Source organism: Myodes glareolus, chromosome 14, assembly GCF_982192425.1.
Source record: "Myodes glareolus chromosome 14, mMyoGla1.1, whole genome shotgun sequence".
In the NCBI taxonomy this organism is placed as follows: Eukaryota; Metazoa; Chordata; class Mammalia; order Rodentia; family Cricetidae; genus Myodes; species Myodes glareolus.
In genome coordinates, this window is record NC_142039.1 from 52,578,067 (window position 1) to 52,601,311 (window position 23,245).

The 23,245-nt window shown below is 40.3% G+C and overlaps 2 protein-coding genes across 8 annotated transcripts in view; one reads left to right on the forward strand and one right to left on the reverse strand.

Annotated features, from left to right (window-relative positions):
• The window catches only part of Fars2 (phenylalanyl-tRNA synthetase 2, mitochondrial), a 427,446-nt gene that overhangs the window by 29,421 nt on the left and 374,780 nt on the right, over positions 1-23,245 (forward strand). For 5 of the 7 annotated variants that reach the window (XM_087896532.1, XM_087896533.1, XM_087896536.1 and 2 more), the window contains exon 2: positions 905-991. The exons of the other annotated variants lie outside the window; for them this stretch is intronic. The gene's annotated coding sequence lies outside the window, so the exon portion shown is untranslated. The remainder of the gene's footprint in view (positions 1-904; positions 992-23,245) is intronic. 7 annotated transcript variants of the gene reach the window in all.
• Positions 19,781-20,719, reverse strand: LOC125395859 (olfactory receptor 1468-like). The gene has a single exon (XM_048427626.3). It carries the CDS (start codon positions 20,714-20,716, stop codon positions 19,781-19,783), a length of 936 nt encoding a protein of 311 aa, XP_048283583.2. The 5' UTR covers positions 20,717-20,719.

The following is a 23,245-nucleotide window of genomic DNA, read 5'->3' on the forward strand; positions in this document are numbered from 1 at the left end:
CCAAGTCAAGCACCCTAATGCCTCAGTCCCATAGGAATGGTAAGGTCCTCCATTCCCCAGGTCAGACTCAGAGGTCTGAGTATGGATGTTGACACTCTATGCAGAAAGTGTCAACTATGGCTTCATCCTCCCAGATGATATGCCACCTGAGACTGCTCCCTTAAAGAGACCCCTACTGGAACTAGCTGACCTGCCTCCATTCAGAGGAAATATGCTGGGTTTCATGGATGGTGGTGCTTCTCCATTATAGTGTATGGCCCACATGATCCTAGCTTTTCTGTACTTCTGCCATTCTTCCTTCCTCATTGCCCCAGTCAGATTAATCTCAAAGCCATGCAGGTCCTGGCACATGTTTGTTAATCCTGACATACAATGATTCTGTCATGGCAAAATAGATAAATTGGCATTTTCACTGTGTAGTATTAAGCGCATCACACTGTTGTGTCTCTTTCTCACCATCCAAGTCAGTCATCCTAAACTGAACCTTTTCATCTATCAAGCATTAGCTCCCCATTCCTTCCCCACCCGACTCATGGCAGCCGCTGTCCTACTTTCTATCTCTGTGAATATAACTAATGTTAGTACCTTACCTAAGAGGAATTACGCAACATTTGCTTTTTCATGAGTGATTTATTTCACTTGGCATAGTATTTCCAAGGTCATCCATATTGTAGCGTGTATTGGCAGTTTCACTTTCTTGGCTGGTGAATGCTTCATTCTGTATATACAATACATTTTATTTTCCTTGCATCTTCTGATGGACTTTTATTTTGCTTCTGTTTTTGTCTGTTGTAGATAAATATGACCATAACAGCACATTATGTCCCTGCTTTTAGTCCTTGTGTCCATACATTGCAATGTGGAACTGTTGGACCATATAATAATGTTGTGTTCAATTTTGCAGGCACTTCTGCACTGTTTCCATATGGTGGCTGTCTGATTTTGCAGTCCCACAAGCAAGTCCATAGGGGTTCCAGTCTCCACCCAGGAGGTAGGTACTATTGTCCTCAGTGTTGGAAATCAGGAAGGAAGCAGAGAGTAGCTAAGTGTCACACAGATGAAGTCAGTTCATGTGTGTAGTTCGGGTTTGGCCTTCACCATCCACACTCCACCACAGTGTCCCATGACACACAAGTGATAAGGCACAGAGACTAAGCAGCAGAGCCTGGATTCAGAGGCTGCTGGAGGGAGGATACTGTTAGCCTTTACCCCCTTTATGTAAAAATGCTATTTAAAATAGAGTAATCTTTATATGTCATTTATGCCTTTCCCCCAACTCTCTGAATTTATACTTTAAAATGTTTCTTTTATTTAAAATATTATTTTAAAAATGTCAGCAGTGTTTGGTTTTCTTTTTGAGTTTCTTGACTAATTTTTTTTAAACCTATTGAATAAATATGCATTTATTCTAGTGAATTTTAAAGTATAGCTCTACTCTATGCCTCTCTGTCAGAAGTTTGCTTTCAAATAAAACTAAACAGAGTATCCAAAGCCGATTTGAGCTGGGGAAGCCTGGAGGGGAGTAGTGGTAGATCTGGGCTTCTTTTTATTCAGATAAAGTAAACTTACAGCTTTTATCCACAGAGGAAAAGTAGGAAACATATTCATTTTCTGCATATATTTTTCTAAGAAAGTGTTGGCTTTCTCTCAGAAGGACACATGGGGCTGTGTGGCTTTCAAAAATGGAGCCATGCTTAGGGGTGCTGGCCCAGCTCAGCTGGTGTGTTCATGTCACAGGGTCTCCAGTGTCTCACATTGATACTAAGGAGGATACTCGCGGTCTCCAAGAAATGGTCTCATCAGGTTTGCTTTGTAAGCAGGGAGCTCTGCTGTGCTCTCTCCTCAGCTCCTCATACAGGCTTGAGAGGAGAGGAGGATGTCCTATCCCAGTGCTTGTGGCTCACATCCTGCTGAGATGCCGCTGAGGCAGAACATTTCCTGTCATGCAGGAGGCTGAGTACAATCCTAGAACTAAACAGAGAATCACAAGGAAACAGAGAGATACCAGGGTCTCATCCCACTCTGACTGGTTTCACACTACAAAAGCTAGCAATTTTAACATATGGTCAAGGTATTGGGTACTTGGCTATATTCTCCTTAACTTCTTTCTAATATGTTTTTTAAGTCTGTCTCAGTTAGGGTTTTATTGCTGTAAAAGAGACACAATGACCACCACAATTCTTATAAAGGAAAACATTTAATTGGGACTGGCTCAGTGGTTTAGTCCATTATCTTGCATTTCTTCTTTCGCTAATGACAATGGCCATGTTGGACTGTGACTTTAAGTTACTTAGTAGTAATTTTCTCAGAGTTTGGGGATTGTTTGAAAATGAATATTTTAAGATCGGCATGGTGGCACACTCCTGTAGAGGCAGAAAAATAACAGTTCAGGGCCATCCTGGATGATCACATAGTGAGTCTGTCTCAAAAAATGAAAAATAAATGAAAGAATGCTTAGGTATAATATTTGGCAATCTGTCATTACTTTGTTTCCTATCATTCTGTGGGAGTGCTGTTCATAGTTGAAGCGACAAAAATGCATTACTTGCTGTGCCCCTCCTACGGTGTATGTCTTAGAAATCTGACGGCTAAAAGTGACTGAGTTGTGTAGCTAAGGACAAAGACTTCCCTACCCTCTCCAAAACCATTTTTGATGTACTTAGAGCCTTCAGACATACAGTCTCCCCTATCTGCTAGGAAGCTGATTCCAGCCACTGAAGATGCCCTACAACAATGTACTAATTGTGTACCACCAGAGCACTTGCTCCTTAATATGCTTATGCTTCTCTAGATGATTTATGGCTCTTAATACACTGTAAGTGCTAGTCAGAAGAGTGCTACACTGTATTGTTAGGAAATAATAACAATAAATAGTCTCGGTGTGTTTAGTACACATGCAGGATTTTTTTTTTGACCAACATTTATTTGAAGTCATGGATGGATACTTCTTGAACTGGATGTATGTGTGCATATGTGTGCACTTATAGCTATAAAGTATCTGAATGTTAGGCCTGTTTGTATCCTGGTATACCTGCTGATTCAGAGTGCTATGAAAATTCTCTTTCATCTTTGACTTACGACATTTAGTGTGGACACCTGCTGCTGACACTGTGTGGTCTTTTCAGAGAGGAGCATACAGTGTTTGACATGACATTTCTGTTTAGGAAATCTTTTAGCAGTGTAAGGACCTGGGAAATGTTTCTTTTAACCTTTATGCAGATTTCTTCCCTTGGTTAATTTCTTAGGTGACAGCTGTGTGTAGAGGTGGGAGTGAGACTTAGGCACTGATGGATGTAAGACAGATTATTTAGATAACGCCTGTGACATCTGGTCCTCTCCAAAGTCTTAGAAAAATAGGTTGTGCTCCTTGGGGACTCCCAAGTGTCTCCTGGAGTAGTTGGCATAGCTTTTCTGGGCTGCACTTACTTATTATTCCTGCATCTGTCTTTAGTTACTCCTAGATTGTTGACCACCATTGTGGGCTGGTCAGTTAGATATGTCACTAAGAAAAGGTTCAAGGTTACAGAAACAAGATACTTAATTTTCTGATGTCTTAACTTTGCCTATTTATTTATTTATTTATTTATTTATATTCTAGCCTCGCAGCAGTGGCACAATCCTTTAATCCCAGCACATGGGAGGCAGACGTAGACTGATCTCTGTGAGTTCCAAAACACAGAGATCACACAGTTATACAGAGAAACTCTGTCTCGACACAAAACAAAACAAAACAAAACAAAAAACCAAGAAAACAATTCTAGAAATTCAAAATGAAAAGGGCAGCAAGGTGCCAGCAAATACTCTTTTAAAACCTAGCCTGTTGTTTCTTGGAGATGTTCTGCCAGCTCCTCTTCTGCAGCAAGCTTCTGGGTCTTCTTTTTTTCAAGCCCCTCCTCCTCTTTCTGTTCTTCCTCCCACTTCCCTCTGCCTCTTTCTCCTTGATTTTTGATATAGAGTGTTACCATGCAGATCTGGCTGGCCCAGAACTTGCTATGTAAACCATCCTGGCCTCAAACTTTTGATGTTATACACTTCCTCCTTGGATATCATCACTGTTAGGATTAAGTCAGAGATGTCAGGTTTTTCTTGCCAGCCTCTGGGACTTTCAAAGACATCATCATTTATACAGGAGTCAGTTCTGAGCTCATCAAATCTACCATAGGATAGGATGTGTAAATGCTATATGATCTGAGTGTCTTTTTCTTGATGGGACTGCAATGTTTTGGGTTTTGTGATTTTGAATATTTTATATACAAATAGTTAAATAATTGGCATGGAGTTCATGTTGTCATACAAATGTACATGTACCTATACACACAGGCTGAATGTACAGTATTTTTTGTTCACTTGAATTCTGACTGTTGTCTGTCAGGAGGCCAGTTGTGGAACTTTACACTTCCAGTGTCATGTTTGTACAGAAAAGTTATAAATTTTGGAGCGTTTCTGACTTTGAAATGTAAGATTTCTCATGTTGTACTAGATAGGATGGGCGATGCAGGCGTGACCAATGTGAAATAATGTTGTTATTTGTCCGATGAACAAATATCATTCCAGTTTAGTTGATAGACCCACATTACCAGAAGGTAGTGTTAGGAGGTTTCCATGGGCATGCCCTTCATGTCAGGTGTTCAGCTGAGCAAACAGCTGGATTTCAATTTGTCTCCTGCCCTCTGAGGGTTTACTAGCTTACTCTAAGCTGCTGTGCCCCTTTCTAGACTTCTCCCCACTTATCAGTCATACCCCATCTCTCTTGTCACTTGCAGACTCTGGGCACAGTCTTCATGTTTTTTTTTTTTTTTTTTTTTTTTTTTTGAGAGTGCTTGTGACTCTTTTTTTTTTTGAAAGTAATTTTATTAAATTATAAAAGTTTCCATTTACGCCCCTCTTCCCAACACCCTCCCACTCCCCCCCCCCTCTCCTCCTCCCTCTTTGTCCCTAAGGGCAGTCAGGGTTTCCAGCCCTGTGGGAAGTTCAAGTTCGTCCCCCCTCCCTCCAGGTCCAGGAAGGTGAGTATCCAAACAGACTGGATCCCAAAAATCCAGTATATGCAGAGGAAACTAGTCCCAGTGTCATTGTCAATGGCTTCTCAGAAAGATTCCGGGCCAGCCACATTCAGAGAATCCGGCCACATTCAGAGAATCTGGTTGGATCACGTGCTCGTTCAGTCGCAGTCCAACTGGCCTTGGTAAACTCTCATTAGATCCGACCCCTTGTATCAGTGGGTGATAGCATCCCTCGCAGTCCTTCGTCATTTTCTTCGTCCTTCTGCTCCTCATTTGGACCTTGGGGGGCTCAGTCCGGTGCTCCAATGTGGGTCTCCGTCTGTATCGCCATCCATCGCCAGATGAAGGATCTATGGTGATAAGCAAAATATTCATCAGTATGGTTATGGGCCAAGGCCGGTTCAGGCACCCTGTCCTCTGTCCAGAGAACAATCTGGGGATCTCTCCTTGGACCTGGGATCCCATATATAATCAAGTTTCCTATAAACCCTAAAATGACTCCCTTAGTTGAAATATATTCTTCCCTGCTCCCATATTCATCCTTCCTCCCTAGCCCCCATTCCGGTCAACCGAGCTTTCCTCGTTCCTCCCCTACTCCCTTCTCTCTAACCGTCTCCCCTTCCAACAACCCTCCCCCCCCCCCCCCCATGCACCCAAGGTTACCTGGGACTCTTGACTATTTCCTACCTCCTGGCGGATAGCTAAATAATCTTCATCAGGTTCGTCTTCTTATTTAGCTTCTCTAGGATCACGAATAATAGGCTCAAAGACCTTTAAATTATGGTTAGAATCCACTTATGAGTGAATACATACCGTGTTCCTCTTTTTGGGTCTGGCTTACCTCACTCAGTAAAGCGTTTTCTATGTCCATCCATTTGCATGCAAAATTCAAGATGTCATTGTGTTTAACTATGTGAGATTATTTTTTTTAATTATAGAAATATAACATTTTTTTAAAAAAAAGCTTAGGAATTGAAAAATACACAATCACTACTCTGAAACAACCATTCCCAGTTTACATAACCTTGCTCCAGTGATATTTTTCTAGCTGAATTTATTTTGTTATTTTTGTTTATATTTTTATTTAGGTTTTTAGAGACAAGATATCTTTGTATAACAGCCCAGGTTATCCTGGAATTAGCTCTGTAGGCTAGGCTGGCCTTGAACTGAGAGAGACCTGCTTGCCTTTGCCTCCCAAATGCTGGTATTAAAGGAAGGAAGGGTATAATTTGGTTTATAGTTTGAAGGGCTACAGTTGATTACAGTGAGGAAGACATGGCAGCAGGAGAGTGAGTCCACATTCACTTTGTCTTCATTGTCAAGAAGCAAGGAGAGGGGCACACAGGTGCTTAGTTCACTTCCTCCTTTTGCTTCAGTCTCCAGCACATGAGATGATGTTACCCACATTCAGGGTGAATTTACTCTTTTCCATTAAGCTTTTCTGGAAACACCTTCATAGACACACTCAGAGATTTTTTTTTTCATGGCTGTTTTAAGTCTAATCAAGTTGACAGTGAATATTAGTCTTCACCAAAGATGCCTGAATTGACTTCTTCCTCCTCTGGGTAGTCTTCCAAGACATCTGGTGGAACTGGCCTTGAGCCCAGTAGGATTAATTTCATTTTTGAAGCTACACAGGTGGTAGGTGACTGGGAACTCCAAGGAGGGACTCCTGATCCCCAGACTAGCATCTTTTTCTCTCTCTCATATGGGGTGAACTCGGGGAGTCTTGGAACCTGTGCCTCTTCCAGCATCCTCTGCAGATGCATATTGAGCATCTTTAAGGACTTTACATGTTCTCTTGTCATGGAGCAGAAGTGTGTTTAGGATGATAGCTTCAGTGGACTCGGTTAGAGAATGTTCAAGAGTGGCGAGGGCCTGGAGATTTGGACTGAGTTCCAATAGATGGTTCAGAATCACAATTTAGTTCCATATCAAGTTACAGTTCATGTTACTTCTGGGTTTGTAAAACATTGTTTGTTTGTTTTTTTTTAAAGGAAGAATGTTCCCCGATGAATATGACTGATGGCTTGAATGTGTGTTTCCACTATTGTGAACCTAATAAAGCTCTCATGTGACCCCCATGCCCAGAGAAGTGATGTTTAGATTGCCAAGGGAGCCTTAACTTTAGACAGTTGATTTCTCTTGTGACTGAAAGCTTAGCTTCAGTATTGTCTCTGCCATGCTTTGGTTTTCCTCCTCTCTTTCCATAACCCGATTGACCTGATGTGTTGTGCATATTTAGTTGTGTAATTGAAATTCTGAAGACAAGCATATTAATAGGAAGCGAGTATTCATGATGAATGCCAAATGAAGAAACTTTGGCGACAAAGGAACATTATTAGTCTACCAGCCCATGTGTCTGCCTTGGGAGTTGAGAAATTTGTAGGTATCAGAACTCACTCCTTCTATGGTCACCTGAGGCCCCTGGGAATTGATAGTAACCTGCTCAGCTGTCAGTGGACAGTTTGGAATTCATAAGAGGTTTACATTTCAGAGGGCTTTTGTTGCATATTTGTCCCTTTGTCCATGGTTTGATGGAAGAACTTACTTTATGCAGAGTGTAAACCCCAAACCATGTCCAGGGTGTCACACTCTCTGTGTCTGCATTTCTTCCCTGGGACAGCTCACAGGCAATCCAGTTATTCCTACTCTGGACTATCCAACAGCATCACCTTTCTCTGCTTGTTTAACACTCAGACTCTACAGTGAACAACAGGCATTGTGGCTACATGGACTAGAAGCTGCTTTGTAAACCCATAAATGATGCCAGGTGGCATGCACTTTGAGGCTTTGGTGCTGGAACCCTGCCTAGGACTAGCAGTGGGAGCTCTGTGTGTTTATTAGTACAGCACCTGGGGAAGGACTTCCTAATTTCAATAGGAGGTCTCTCTAGGGGAGCAGTGCCAGACTGCAAACATCCAGGAACAGGAAGCTAGTTTGCACATAATGATCAGTTGTTGGTAGAGGATGAAAACTCTGCCATTTCTCTTTAGCCTGTGTCATTCTGGTAACAGCTTTGCCGGTTTCCCATAGGTCTCAGGTTTTGGAGTCCTTGACATGGCTACCTTTCATGTCAACAATATACATTCATTAAGGACTCCGCTCAGTCATGTGTTTGTTTGTTTGTTTTTTTTCTCCCTATAGCCACTTCTATTGAAGTTACTATCTCTAAGCACATTTCTGCTTGGCGGTGAGAAAGGATAATAGTAATTACACAGCAAAACTCAAGTGTGTATCTGTAGAGAAATTGGAGTCTTGATGCCCTGTTCTGGGTAAATGTTCTGCCACAGACTGCAGGTTTGATACTGTTTAACTTTGCTTTGTCTCTAAGGGAATGACACTCTCTTCATAACTAAATAAATATCTAGAAAATATAGGGGAAATGAAAGATGAGTGAAAACTTACCAATCTTTGTTATGGGGAAATCTCTAGTTTTCTCTGGTCTCTACCCCAGCATCAATTTAGGTTCTTATGTTCCCAAAAGTCAAGGCACAGTTGTAGATGATACAGGGGAGTGTTTAGTGAGATTGCGAAGGGAATCAAGAGCATGCTCTTTTAAAAAAATGGGCATAACTGAGCAACAATGGTCCTACTCCTTGTAAGTGTTGTGGCTCTGAGGAGAAAGATTTCCTCAATGCATGTGTTATAACTCTGATGGGAAAGGCTTCCCTAATGCATGTGTTAATGTTAGGATTCCAGCATTACTGTAAACCCCCATCGCCCCCACCCTACTCTCCTGCCCAGCAGCCCACGAGCAATCAGGCAAACACCTAGCCAGCCCAGGGGTCCTGTGACATGTCATGCGTTGTGTGGCACAGGCAAGTTTTTCTTTTTAAGTAAGCTAGGCCCCAATTTATGAGTATATCAGAATATCATTAGGAATCATTTCATTGATTCTATCCATCCATCCATCCATCCATCCATCCATCCATCCATCCATCCGTAGAGGAAGCTTTTCTGATGATGTTTGGGCTAGGCTCCAGTCTATCAGCAATCATTTCATTGATTTTCTCTCTCTCTGTCTCTCTCTCTCCCTGTCTCTTTCTCTCTCTCTCTCTCTCTCTCTCTCTCTCTCTCTCTCTCTCTCTCTCTCATTTATCTAATATATCCATCTATGGTCAGTAGTGTTTGGTTCTACTCTAGGTTTCTGGGCCATCTCGATTCTGGTTCCTGGCCATCCACAAAATGTCAGGTACGGACTCCCTCTTGTGGCCTGGTCCTCAAGTTAGACCAGTCTTTGGTTGGCCACTCCCACAAGCTCTAAGCCACCATTGCCCCAGAACTTGGTAGCCGGACAAGTTATAGGTTGAGAGTTTTGTGGCTGAGTTGGTGTCCTAGTCCTACCACTAGGTGCCTCCTTACAGAAGATGACTGGTTCAGGCTCCATGTCCTTCCTTACTAGGAATCTTCTCCAGGGAAACCCTCCAGGGTTTCAGGAAGCTTCCAATGCACTAGTTTTCTACATTGCTCCCCAAAGTCCCCCCACTTACTGTCATCTATTGCCATACTTTCTCCCTTAGTTCCCCACCTGATTCCTCCCCCATTGCTATCTGCCCCTAGTCCACCCACAAAATCTACTGTTTCCCCTTCCCCGGGAGATCTATGTATTTTCCCTAGAGCCTCTCTAGGTCTATGGATTGCAGCATGATTATCCTTTACTTAACAGCTAATATCCATTTTTACGTGAGTGAGTACATATCATATTTGTCTTTTTGGGTTTGGGTTGCCTCACACAGAATGATTGAAATTCTTTTCTTTTCTTTTTTTTTTTTTTATTTTTGAGACAGGGTTTCTCTGTAGCTTTGGAAGCCTGTCCTAGAACTCGCCTCTGTAGACCAGGCTGGCCTTGAACTCACAGAGATCCTCCCATTGCTGCTTTCTGAATATTTGGATTAAAGGAGAGCACCACCATCATTGCCACCTAACATTTTTTTATTTTTATTTTGTTTTCGTGTTTTTTGAGACAAGGTCTCTCTATGTAGTCCTGGAACTCAGTATGCAGATCAAACTGGTCTCAAACTCAGAGATCTCTGTCTTGTCTTACAGAGTGCTGGGGTTAAAGTCATGTGCCAAAATAGAATTTTTATAAAAGTCAAAATGGTGTAATTCTCATGATAAACTTGACTTGAAAAATGAGGAAGTCAAATATATGAAGAATTTGGAAACTTGATAGTAGCTTTGAAGAACTACTTTAAATGGAAGATGTTGAATAATATCCAGTATAGAAATAGGACAGTTCTGTATAAATTAATCTGTTTAGTCAGTGCAATTCCAATTCAGGAAACAACAGGAATTTTAATGCTTTTTTTGTGGGGAGAGATTTAAAAGCATGGTATAAGAATCAATTGTGAGAGAAATCGCCAGGGAATGTAAAGATAGTTAAGCTATGGAGGGTACCTAAGTTTACTGGTTGCTAGAGAGATTATCAAACTACAGTAATTTAAACATGGGAACCAAATAATTTAAACTTCTCGCTACAGCAGAAGAAACAGGAAAACATGCCTATGGAATAAAATATTGTTCAGGAATGCACTTGAAATGGACATAGAATTAGATTATGATGCTGATTTTCAAATCAGTACTGCGAAACATTTTTTCCTTCAACATATGTGTTTAGGGAGACCATAATAAACAATGGATATTATTTCTAGTTCTTTCTTTATATCCAGGCAAATGTCAGAGAAATAAAAGATTTAAGCATAAAAATCATAAAACATAAAACTTGTGTAAAAACACAGGTAGTTTTATTCCTACGTTTGTTACTCTGAAGAGCTTCCTGCCAAGCAGGATACAATGCTCTGATATTGTAATCATTGATAAGCTTGGCATTTGATATTTCAGTCTGATTAAGAAAAAGTGTACAACTGTCCTGAAACATTTATTCACAAGTTGGCAATTTTCATAGCATATGCAACAGTGGAAGAGCTGCTAGTAACAGTGTTAAATAATTTATAAGAATAGTGAAAAAAACTATTAAATAGATTACATTTGTAGTTTTGTAAAGCACAAGTATGTAGGCTCATGGATAATTAGCTGACAGGTATGCTAGTGAGGCGGTGCCCAGTGAGCAGGGCAGTGGGAAGTTTCCCACTCGTGAGATTTCGGACAAGTCAACCTCATATCAGAATGTGAGGTCCGAGCCTTTTTTATTCTCCAATTTAAAATGAAATTCGCTGCTGTATTCTGAATGTGTCGAGATGTTAGGGCCCTGTAAACCTATGTGGAAATGTGAGTGGAGATATTGTTCTTCCTAAGGACTCTTTCCTGAGCGGAGCAGAGCATGCCTTTCTCCAGCAGTCTTTCCTGCTGCCATTGGTCTTTATTTCGGGAGGCTTGATGAGACAGAGTCCTGGCAACATTCAGAGCACACCAGCCACTTATCAGTGGATTGGGAGGGAGGAATGCCTAGAAGTACCACCGGATTATGCATTCCAAGGCAAGCTGTAATTAAATCCAAAGGAGAATGTGTCATGAAACATAAGGGATATTTTACCAATAGATTTATTTCCTAGATGACTTTCTTCCACTCTGCCAACACGTATCACAGGAAACTCTTTTAGGAAAAATGATAAGAAATGGCAAAAATGGAGAAGTAGAGGAGGAGAGGTCTGGATTGAAGTGTGTGTGTGTGTGTGTGTGTGTGTGTGTGTGTGTGTGTGTTGGGGGAAGCAGGGGACACTGACTGACAAGGATTGTTTGTTTATGGTGGAGACAAACCTAGGACCTTGCACTTGATAAGCTTGTGTTCTGTCATTGACTCTTCCTCCTCCCAGCAGATCAGCCAAGTGTGCCATTACAGGGCTGTTTCTTTTCATTTCTGTGCATTGAAACATAAACACAAACTTTAATGTTAGTCAAAAATTTCTGCAAAATGGTCTTTAATAGCTGTGCTGCTATCCAGTCATCAAGTGCACTTATTATCTTGACTGTGGAATATATGATACTGTTTATAGCTTTGGACTTGCCCAGTTTTTGACCTTGGATTATTTAACTCAGAAAGTTATATACCTGTTTTTAATCATGAGTGTAGACGGTGGGTCAAACAGCTTGAAAGGATGGGAAGGAGTGGTTCCTGTTTGGGTTTAGCCTTGTTAAAACTGAGGTAGTAATACTTATCCAGCTTGCTTTGTTTGCTGCTGCACGCCTGTGTCGTGGTGACATATCCATTGTGAATTTACTCACTGTAGACCTGATTGGGGTTGGAATTTAGCATAATTAGTTTTCCTTACATCATAGAATTCTTTGAATGCTCATGGGCTTTGTGATACAAACATTCATCTACCAACAAAATTGAGGAACATAAAGCTTGACTCTAATGACCTTTCTATATATCTACAGTGTTTAATACTTGTAGGTAATTTTGACAAAAGCAAATAACTTGGGACCATCTTCTGGAATCAATTCAAATTATGAATAAAGCTTCAGTTTTTCTGAATGTATATTTAATTCAGAAGTATGGCAGCTTCATAATACATTCATTTATCCCCAGAAATTAAAGCATAACATTTTCAGTAATAATTTCCTCTGGGCTTTGCTTACTATTAATCCATAATAAGTCTTGTAACTTACATTTGTGTGATGTTTTCTGTTTCAGAAGACTTTTTTCATACATTCTCATTTTAAGTTTTATGATAATTCTGAGAAATCGACTGGGAATTGCCTTTATTATCTGAGGCCTTATTGTTTGATATTTGGAGACAATATTGCCAACCTAGGAAAGGCGTTAACAATGGTGTCAAATATTAGAGTAAGTAAGGCGGCAGAAAAATCAAGGGAATATCAGTATTTTAAGGATGTAGCTTGTTTCTGTAGCCATGAGGGATGTGCTCAATGTGGAGTTTTGAAAATAGAATTATTCTCAGGATGTGGTAGGAAATGTGGAGCTGTCCGTTCTGCCCTCTCTTCTGTGCTCTTGTTCCCTGAAGAATCGCCTCTCAGGTTTTCAAGGCCATTGTTCCAAATATAAATTTCAAGAGGTCCAAATGGGGTTCAAATAAAATTTAGTTTGGCTACTTTGTACAAAAAGTACTGAAATAACTACTGGAGACCCAGTGCCAGACAATAGACCCTGTCGCTTGCTAAGGCTCTCAGCTGCTCACCAAGCTGCATGTATGCTCGTTCCATAGGAGCCTGGGCCTTCAGGAGAGGTGCCATGGCATGAGCATCCTGGACACCTCGTGTTTAGTGGTATACTAGGGCAGTGTAAGTTACTAGAAAGTATAGAACTGTGCCAAGTGGCTACGATTTGATGATTCTGGAATGGCTATGTGCCTGTTTGAAATGTTTTGGGAAGCAAAGCAAGCTGATCTATAAAGAGGAATGAATAAGTCACTGTGTTATGGTTTGAATTTGACTTGTGCCCACAGGCTTATTCTTTGTTTGTTCTCCTCTGAGAACGTTGTGGCAAGCTCTGTAATCTTTAGGAAGTGGTCCTATCTGGGAATCAGGTTAATAGAGGCTTTTAAAGGTTTTACTTGGCCTCTGTTTCCTGGTCTGCAGTCATACCCTTTGCCGTATGCTCCTATGGTTATGAGTTAAGCTGGTCTAGCAGACCTTCCCCACCAGGGTGACCTGAAACCCCCAGAAAGTCTGAGATGTAAATAAATCTTTCTCACATTTGTGTCAGATATTGTGGTCTCAACAATGTGAATGTAGTTTTTACATTTCAAAATAAGCATCAGAGTTTTCTGTAGATGACAATATATTCAAATGTCATCTGCTTTTGTTGTTATAAACGTCCCTTGTCATCAGGTTGGGATCTGCCAGAGTCTTTCAACAGAAGACTGCTGCCAGCTAGCTCTGGTTTCCTTGCTGCTTCCTCAATTATTGCTGGTTTCTTTGCTCTCTATTCATCCATGAACATGCACTGGAAAAAGTGATTGCAGGGCTGTTTTATCATTTTATCTGATTCCCAAGTCATGCTCACAGTGTTTATAGCACAGACCTGCTTGAATTTCTGTTTAACTTCATTGATTTTCTCATAGCTAGACATTTAGGTTTTCTTTTTAAAAATGTAGTTTGAAAATTTCCGACATGAATGTAATGTTTTGGTCACTCTGCCTCAGCTCCCCCACCTTCTTTGAAGCAGGAAGATCGTTTTGAAGCAGGAAGATTGCTTGAGGAAGGCAGGTTAGCAAAGCTAAGTAAGTAATCTTCTGAGGGTCCTGGATCATATGGGGCATGAAGCAACCAATAGCTTTTTGTTCAGTAGTTTTTGTGAATTTATTTCCCGCTAGTTTCCCTAAGTTCTTTTCTGCTGGATCTGGCCATGGCTTTCCAGCAAAAATTCCGCCATGAGAATGTTTAAGAGACATGTGAAGAGTTTGCGACCACTGGTACATACATAGAACCTTGTTAGCCTGTCCCAGACACTTTAAGTTTTTGTACACACACAGCTTCTGGTGTTACCACTTTAGGAAGAGTCTGGTCCAGATTTACTGATGAGGGTGGTAGTTGGCAGACTGGCTTCCTGATGTCCCCTTTCTCATGAAAGTCTTATCTAGAGAATGTGTGGTGATGCCTTCTTGCTTGTACATTGAGAATTGTCTTTCTTGGCTAGAACAGCTCTCTTCTCGTAAGTGCTCTTTAGGTGAATGTTAATGTTAATTTATCTAAGTAGTTAATACTTTGATGTTTGAAAAGGTTAGGGATAGGATATATGTGTAATGTATGAAAGAAGTATTTTCCAAGAAATATTTATTGAGAAGCTTCCTCATATTTTTGCATGACAGTATAGCTGGGAAGATTGACTGAAATATTCTACTTGTCCTTAAGGATCAAAGATGGGAGTTGAAGTGTCCCTGAGTGTTGTCTGGGTTTTTCTGTCCTGCCTGGTTCCCACAATCATTACCTCCCAAGAAATCACACAGAGGTCTACATTAGTTATAAACTGATTGGCCCATTAACTCAGCTTCCTATTTACTCTTACAACTTATATTAGCCCATTATTCTTATCTGTGTTAGCCACATGGCTCAGTATCTTTTTCAGCAGGGCAGTCACATCTTGCTTCTTCTGTGGCTGGGCTAGGACTGCAGAGGAATGGGCTTTCCTCTTCCCAGAATTCTGCTCTCATTGACCCACCTCCACTTCCTGTCTGGTTGTCCCACCTATACTTCCTGCCTGGCTACTGGCCAATCAGCGTTTATTTAAAGTATAAGTGACAGACATTTGTCCCATAGGAAGCACTTCTAGAAGACGATGCCCTAGTGGGATGGAATCTTAAAGTCTATTGGCTGAAGGAGCAGAATGTGCTTCCACAGCACCTCAGTATTAATTCAACTAGAATTCATCAAATATTAGGGAAATACTCTTTTGATTGTTGAATGGTGGAGGTAAGCATATCACTAGTGTGCTTAACCCATCCTGTGCCTTGTCTCAGTTTATTTCACATGCTTAAGTTTCTGTTTTAGAGTTTGGGAAGTCCACAATCAAAGCATGTGGTTTAGGTGACTCATGAGGGCTCATTTTTCTTTGATGATACTTTGTTTCCTCACTTTCTGGAATAGGCAAGTTAGGTCTCTACTTCTCACACAGACACTGGTCTTATTTATAATGTTCTGCAACATGACCTAGTCACTTTCTAGAAGGCACAACTGCCTAATACTCTCATGGTGGAAGTTTGGATTTTGGTTTGACACAAAGATTCAGCCCATAACAGCAAGTAGCTAAGTCTATCCAGAGTCACCTCAACCAAACTGTAAATCTCATAGTTACCAGTGAGCAAGGGAATAAAAAGTGTAATGGCTTTAACCTTTTCCTGAATTCCATGTACAAGGTGATCATTTTCCTATTTTCTCTCTTGTTACTATGTTTGTATATCTCAGGCTTTAATTACATTGAGCTAATAGACTGCATTTTTCCTCCAATTCTCGGAGACTTAAAATCTAGTTTGTCACCTGTTCTCATTTTATTTGCAGAAGGAACCTTTGTGGTATGCCCCAGATGCATAGCAGTTGAACACACGTAGAGAGGCAGGACTGTGAGAAGTGATGATGGGGATATTCTTGTGATGTTGATATTTTTTCCTTCTTATAACAGTGGTTAGGAACTGTTTCTTATGTGTGAGGTGAAGAGTGGTAAAGTAACTAAGGTTTTGTACTATGCTATGTTGTATCTACCTCCTCTACACTTGCTTCATAACTTCTGTTTCTATTTACATCATCTTTTCAAGTTATGTTTGCATCCATGTAGACAGCTGTTAGCTGATTGCCTAGGTTGGGAGCTTTCTTTTGTCTCTAAGGTGAAATCTAGTTGGCTCTCTGAACCTTACCTGCCATCTCCCCTGAAGATGTGCATTGGAGGGCAAGTCAAATGGCTTTCTGTAAAGAGCAGATCACACTTCCTTTGTCACCTGCCCCTTGAGATTATCATGTTGAGAGACAAGCTATCTTGCAGCAAGAAGGATGCTGCCAGCAAGCACTGGCAAACATCTGCCTCCTTTACTTCCTGTTTACCTCACAGTTTCAGATTGAAAAAATTGATCATTTATTAAAAATTACTTTCACTGTGAATAATACACACTTTAAAGTAAACTAGTTTTTTTTTAACATTAAACAAGTGTTAGAACAATGCATGATTATGGCACAGATCTGTAGCATGACAGTCACTTTTGGATACTCATCGTCTTCCAGGATGGCAGCTCCGATGAACATTTTTCAAAACGGTTTCCAAAGTCGAAAGAGAAAGGAATTGCTAGAATACTGTGTGCCTGAGCCCCTATTCTCACATACTAGGCAAGTCTCCAGAAAGCCCGAGTTGCACATCCAGGGATGCTTTATTAACACTTCTCCCCAGTGCAGAGTCTACCTGCAGCACCCTGCCCTTTCTGCCATTGGCACTGCATGAACTAGCAAGGTACCCACTGCTGAGCCTACCTGGGTGCTCACCTGGATGGGACTCCTTTCAGCAGAGTGCAGCTTTCATGCTGCATTTGTCAGTCAGATCACGCAGCCACTGCAGAGCAGGAGCTGGCACAGACTCTTCCTGCAGCTCAGGCAGCAATGTTCTCGGCAGGTGTCACTGTATGTTATCACAGTGGCCATGAACAAAATGGTCCTCTCGCTTATGAAGATGCCATCTATTTGATGAAAGCTTTTAGTGAATAATTGTCAAGGAATTATTAGAAAAAAAATAAACCACAAATGGTGAGCATATGCAATATTTGTATTAGGTATCGATGGGCAAAAATTACTGAGAAAATCAGCATCTTAGAATATGGAATCAATAAAAATGTACTGAAATTCAGTAAAAGTGTGAGAACATATTTAATGTCCTTCTGAGAGAAAATGAAAGCATAGACTTTTACTAATCAGACTGACAGAGATGGAAAAGAAAGCCATGCTTGTGAAGAAGTGGAAAGTTGCTTTTCCCATGTTGTTGATGATCAGTCTTTGTGTAGGGTTGATTGGCAGTACGTGGTGACAATTTGAAATCCACATTTATCTGTGTGACAGTTCTTTACTTCCTACCTAACTCTACCACACAGGTCACAGCCCATAGGAGGCTGGTCCACATTGTTCAGTTCAGTACCATTTATTTCTTTCACTTGTAGGTGCAATGCATGCTCTGCATCCCTTTCCTCTGGTGTGTAACTCTCTGGAGTTGGGGATTGGTTATAGTGTTGGTATAAGAAAGCAGCATCTTGTTCTAGCCATTGTGTGACTCGGCAGATGAAGCCTAACCCAAGTGACTGCTATGGTAACATTTGTGTGGCAACATTTATAATCTGTTTATATACACATTGTATTAATTTGCTACAATCTTGTGATGACCTCAGATTCTCTTTAATCAATCCAAGTAGTCAGTACAGTTGTCTCCCACTTTCAGCCTAACCCTGCATTAAGGGCATTGCAGCCATTAATTATTGAGTTGATTTGTAAAAATCCTGGTTGTGGGAAATCAGCCTAGACTGTTCACAAATATAGCTCTCAGCAGATACTTCTTAGCTTTAATTCTTTATGCTGGTATATATCTCAGTTATCAAATTTCAGGGAAGTCATGTATATCTTTTTACTGAATTAACTCTATTTTTCTAAGATAAATCAATAAGAAAAAGAAGAGTAGCTGACATTTTTCATCTTTCATTTTTAAAGAACACTCTGATAATACTGTTATAGGAATTTCACATTCTGTTTCTTAAGAAATCTTCATTGTTAGTTCAGTTTATGAAGAATAGAAAAAGAGGAAAGCTGACATTGTAGATTTTAAAGATTATGAGGAAATTTCCTTTGGGTTTACAGTGACCTGGATAACTGAATACTACACTTTGAGTTTGTTTTTCCTCTTGTTTTCTTTCTTATCTGCCTTCCTTAAGTGTCTGGATTATATAACTAGGAATTCTGGGGAAGGGGTAGTTAAGCCCCCACTACCATTGCTTTGAATTGAGTCCCTTGGCACTGATAGTGACTGTGCTTTCCTGAAATACCATATTGGCCACTGCCTCATACTACTGACTCAATAGCTTTGGGGAAGTTTTACCTCTTTCAGAGATCATAATAAGAAATAAAAAAGTCCTTGAAATTCATGATATTCTTTTTGATCACTTTAAAGCACCTACTTTAGTAGATTTTTTTTTTTAAATTGGGGCAGCTTACACTTTCAGAATTTTAGTCCGTTAAGCTCATGGTGGGTTGTGGCAGCTTGCAGGCAGACATGCTGCTTGAAAAGAAGGTGCGATAGATTCATCTTAATCAGCAGATCAAGAACTGTAACATTGGGCAAAGCTTGAAAATAGGAGACCCAACAATGCCACACTTTTCCCAACATGGACACACCTACTCTAACAAGTATATGCATCCTATTAGTGCCATTCTCTCTAAGGTCCATTTTCTTTCAAACCAGCCCAAACTGTCAAGTAAAGGATAATCATGCTACAATACACAGATGCAGAGAAGCCAAGTTACGAGTATGGCTCAAGAGGAGATGCATGAATCTCCTGAGGAAGGGGAAATATAGTAGATATTGAGGATGAACTGGATGAAGGCAGGGATGTGGAAAGGCGGGATCAGGTAGGGGAAGCATGGAGGGAGAACGTAATGGGAGGAACAACTGGAACTTGGGGCAATTCAGTGGTAGCGTAGAAACATAGTGCAATGTAAACTCCCTGGAATCAGTTAGGGAGATGCTACCTAAGACTCCAGGCAAGCCTTATAGTGGAGGGAATGAAGCACTAACCCAACTGCAAATTTTTTGATTTACAATTTTTTTCTGCCAACAAGATGTGCTGCAATAAAAGAGGCACAGAATAAATGGGAGTGACCAATTAGCAGGTCCTATGTGAGACCCGTGACTTAAGAGGGAGAATACCCCTGATATTTCCTGAAGTAAGAGAAACCAGACGCCTAATGTCCTGAAGACCTATTATAGAACCAAACAAGTCAGAAAAAAGTAAATAAAATTATGCCTAATACATCAGTTAGACTCCTTCAAATAACTGATGAAAATAGAAAAAAGCCCACAGCTAAACATTAGGGAGAACTCAATGAAGAATCTGTTTTCAATTTAAAAAGGCATTTGAGTAATGAAAATCTGATTCAAAAGTGGCTCTTATCTGAAGCTCTTCTAGAATCCCACTTGCAAGGCAGAGGGTGATGTCACTGATTCACCAAGTTCTACTTCCCTAACTGAACTACTGTGCAAAACTCCTTTTTGCAAATGAAATTATTATAGAGTATGGTCTTTTGTGTGTCCCAATTGTTGTAACTGTACTATAATTTGCAATATTGGTATCAATATATTTGTGAGATGAAATTAAGTAAAATTTCTAGTGTTGTCATTAAAAGGTGATTTTTTTCTTGCAAAAGACTCTTATCAGGGCCTCTTTCATATCTCTGTTCCTCAGGCTGTAGATGAAGGGATTCAGCATGGGAGTCACCACTGTGTACATCATGACTATGACAGTTTCCTTCACAGAGTCGTTAACTGATGGACATAAGTAGACACCAATAATTGTCCCATAGAACAGTGAGATCACAGACAGGTGGGAGCCACAGATGGAGAAGACCTTGTGAATAACCCGAACAGATGAAACCTTTAGGATGGAGTAGACAATTTGTACGTAGGACACAATGATGAGTGAGAATGGGATGACAATAACGGGACCTCCCAAGATAAATACCATTAGTTCATTGATAAAAATATCAGGGCATGCCAACTTGAGCAGGGCAGATATGTCACAGAAAAACTGGGGGATCATGTTGTCCTCACAGAAAGACAATCTAGCCAAGAGTAGGGTGTGTAGCATAGAATACAATACGTTAAATACCCAGGACATTGCTACCACACACACACAGAGCTTGGGGCTCATGATGCTGGAGTAATGAAGGGGGAAGCAGATGGCCACATAGCGGTCGTAGGCCATGACCATAAGAAGGAAGTTTTCCATGTTTCCAAAAACCATGAAAAAGTACATTTGTGTCAGACAACCCACATAGGAGATGGATGGATCTTGGCTCTGCATATTCGTCAGCAACTTTGGCATTGTGACAGAGGAAAAGCAGAGGTCAGAGAAGGACAAATTACTGAGAAAGAAGTACATTGGTGTGTGAAGATGGGAGTTCAGTAGAATGAGTGTGATGATGATGAGGTTCCCCATGATGGTGACGAGGTACATGGCCAGGAACAGGACATAGAACAGTGACTGATGTTCTAGAGGAATGGGCAGATCCTGGAGGATGAAAAAAAAGATGACAGTTTGGTTTTTCATTATCATACTTATTACCCAGTATCCTAAGGACAAAATATGAGGATCCTTTCAAATAAAAAAATGAATATATATTTTGGATATATTTATACAAAAAGAGATCTGACAATGATTACAGTGACTATATCCTCAAACTCCAAATGTCAGTAATCATTACAATCATTAATGATTTTTTCCAGCCTCTTCTTAAGCTGATTCTATCTCCCATCCTTTTCAAGAGAGATCTATGCATTTTATACTGAATGTCAGATGAACTAATTTTTCTGTCTCCTACTGCCTGCTCAACTGTTGTTCATCCATTTGTAATTTACTGTGTCTTATTTTGTATGTTGATGTTATTTAAAAATTTGATAAACTTTGTGCTTGTAATTTTATATGTTTCAAGAAAAACACACATACTCTAGTGTCTTAGATTACCATTTAAAATCAGATGTGTATGTCTTGTAACACACAGATTTCTGCTTTGCTATTCACTAAAAATCTTCTTGCCACTGCACGTATGGCAGGCATAAGGAGCTCAAAAGCCACAAGAAAAAAATCATGTCTTCATTCTGTTGTCCTCCAAGCATTCCTCAACCTCCTACCTCCCAGTCTCTCACTGGATAGTAACAGAAATTCAAGTTTGTGTCAGAAATCTCTTAATTTGACTCATTTCCCTTACCTTGAATTACTGTTGCATATTATACAGAGTCTACCATTCATTCCCCGGCTAATTTATTCATTCTTTTCTGAGTGATTATGTCCATATTTCAGGATCACTTCTTTTCTTTACTGGAACACAGAAGCAGATTCAGTTCATGTCCATGTTCTTATTTTTCTTTTTTTTCTGTTCTTTTTTTAAATTAATTTATTTATTTGTTTATAAAAATTTCCACTTCCTCCCCTCCTCCCAATATCCCCTCATTCCCCCCACTTCCTCTCCTCGCCACCCCCCACTCTCTCTCCTCCTCCCTCTCCAGTCCTAAGAGCTGTCAGGGCTTCCTGTCCTGTGGGAAGTTCAAGTTCCTCCCCTCTCCCTCCAGGTCTAGGAAGGTGAGCATCCAAACAGACTAGGATCCCAAAAAGCCAGTACATGCAGACAAAACAAGACCCAGTGCCATTGTCAATGGCTTCTCAGTCAGCCCCCATGTCAGCCACATTCAGAGAATCCAGTTTGATCACATGCTCGTACAGTCCCAGTCCAGCTGGCCTTGGTGAGCTCCCATTAGATCAGTCCCCTTGTATCAGAGGGTGAACGCACCCCTCGCGGTCCTGATTTCCTTTTTCATGTTCTCCCTCCTTAGCTCTTCCTGGAAGTTCTGGTAGAATTCTGCATTGAAACCATCTGGTCCTGGGCTTTTTTTGGTAGGGAGATTTTTGATACCAGCTTCTAATTCTTCATGACTGACAGGTCTATTTAGATTGTTCAACTGGTCTTGGTTCAACTTTGGTATATGGTACTTATCTAAAAAAATATCCATTTCTTTTACATTTTCCAATTTTGTGGCATACAGGCTTTTGTAGTAAGATCTAATGATTCTCGGGATTTCCTCTGTGTCTGTGGTTATGTCCCCCTTTTCATTTCTGATCTTATTAATTTGATCTCTCTTTAATTAATTAATTAATTAATTAATCTCTCTGCCGTTTGATTAGTTTGGAGAGGGGTTTGTCAATCTTGTTGATTTTCTCCAAGAACCAGCTTTTTGTTACATTGATTCTTTGGATTGTTTTCTGTGTTTCTATTTTGTTGATTTCAGTCCTCAGTTTGATTATTTCTAGTCTTCTACTCCTCCTGGGTGAATCAGCTTCTTTTTTTTCTAGAGCTTTCAAGTGTGCTGTTAAGTCTCTAATGTGTGCTTTCTCCGTTTTCTTTAATTGGGCACTTAGTAATTGGGCACTTTCCTCTTAGCACTACTTTCATAGTGTCCCATAGGTTTGAGTATGTTGTGTCTTTATTTTCATTAAATTCAAGGAAGACTTTAATTTCTTTCTTTATTTCTTCCTTGACCCAGGGGTGATTTAGTAGTTGACTGTTCAACTTCCATGAGTTTGTTGGCTTCCTGGGGGCAGCATTGTTGTTGAAGTCTAACTTTAATCCATGGTGGTCTGACAAGACACAGGTGGTTACTAATATTTTTTTGTATCTGTGGAAGTTTGCTTTGTTACCGAGTATGTGGTCAATTTTCGAGAAGGTTCCATGAGCTGCAGAGAAGAAGGTATATTCTTTCCTATTTGGATGGAATGTTCTATAGATATCTGTTAAGTCCATTTGATTCATTACCTCTTTTAATTCTCTTATTTCTCTGTTGAGTTTCTGTCTGATTGACCTGTCCATTGGTGAGAGAGGTGTGTTGAAGTCTCCTACTATTAGTATGTGTGGTTTGATGACTGCCTTGAGTTCGAGAAGTTTCTCTTTTACATAAGTGGGTGCTTTTATATTAGGGACATAGATATTCAGGATTGAGACTTCCTCCTGATGAATTGTTCCTGTTATGAGTAAAAAATGTCCATCTCCATCTCTTCTGTTTGATTTTAGTTTGAAGTCAATTTTGTTAGAAA

Coding starts and splice junctions, on each gene's coding strand:
- LOC125395859 (XM_048427626.3), bottom strand. CDS start 20,716: ATGATAATGAAAAACCAAACTGTCATCTTTTTTTTCATCCTCCAGGAT.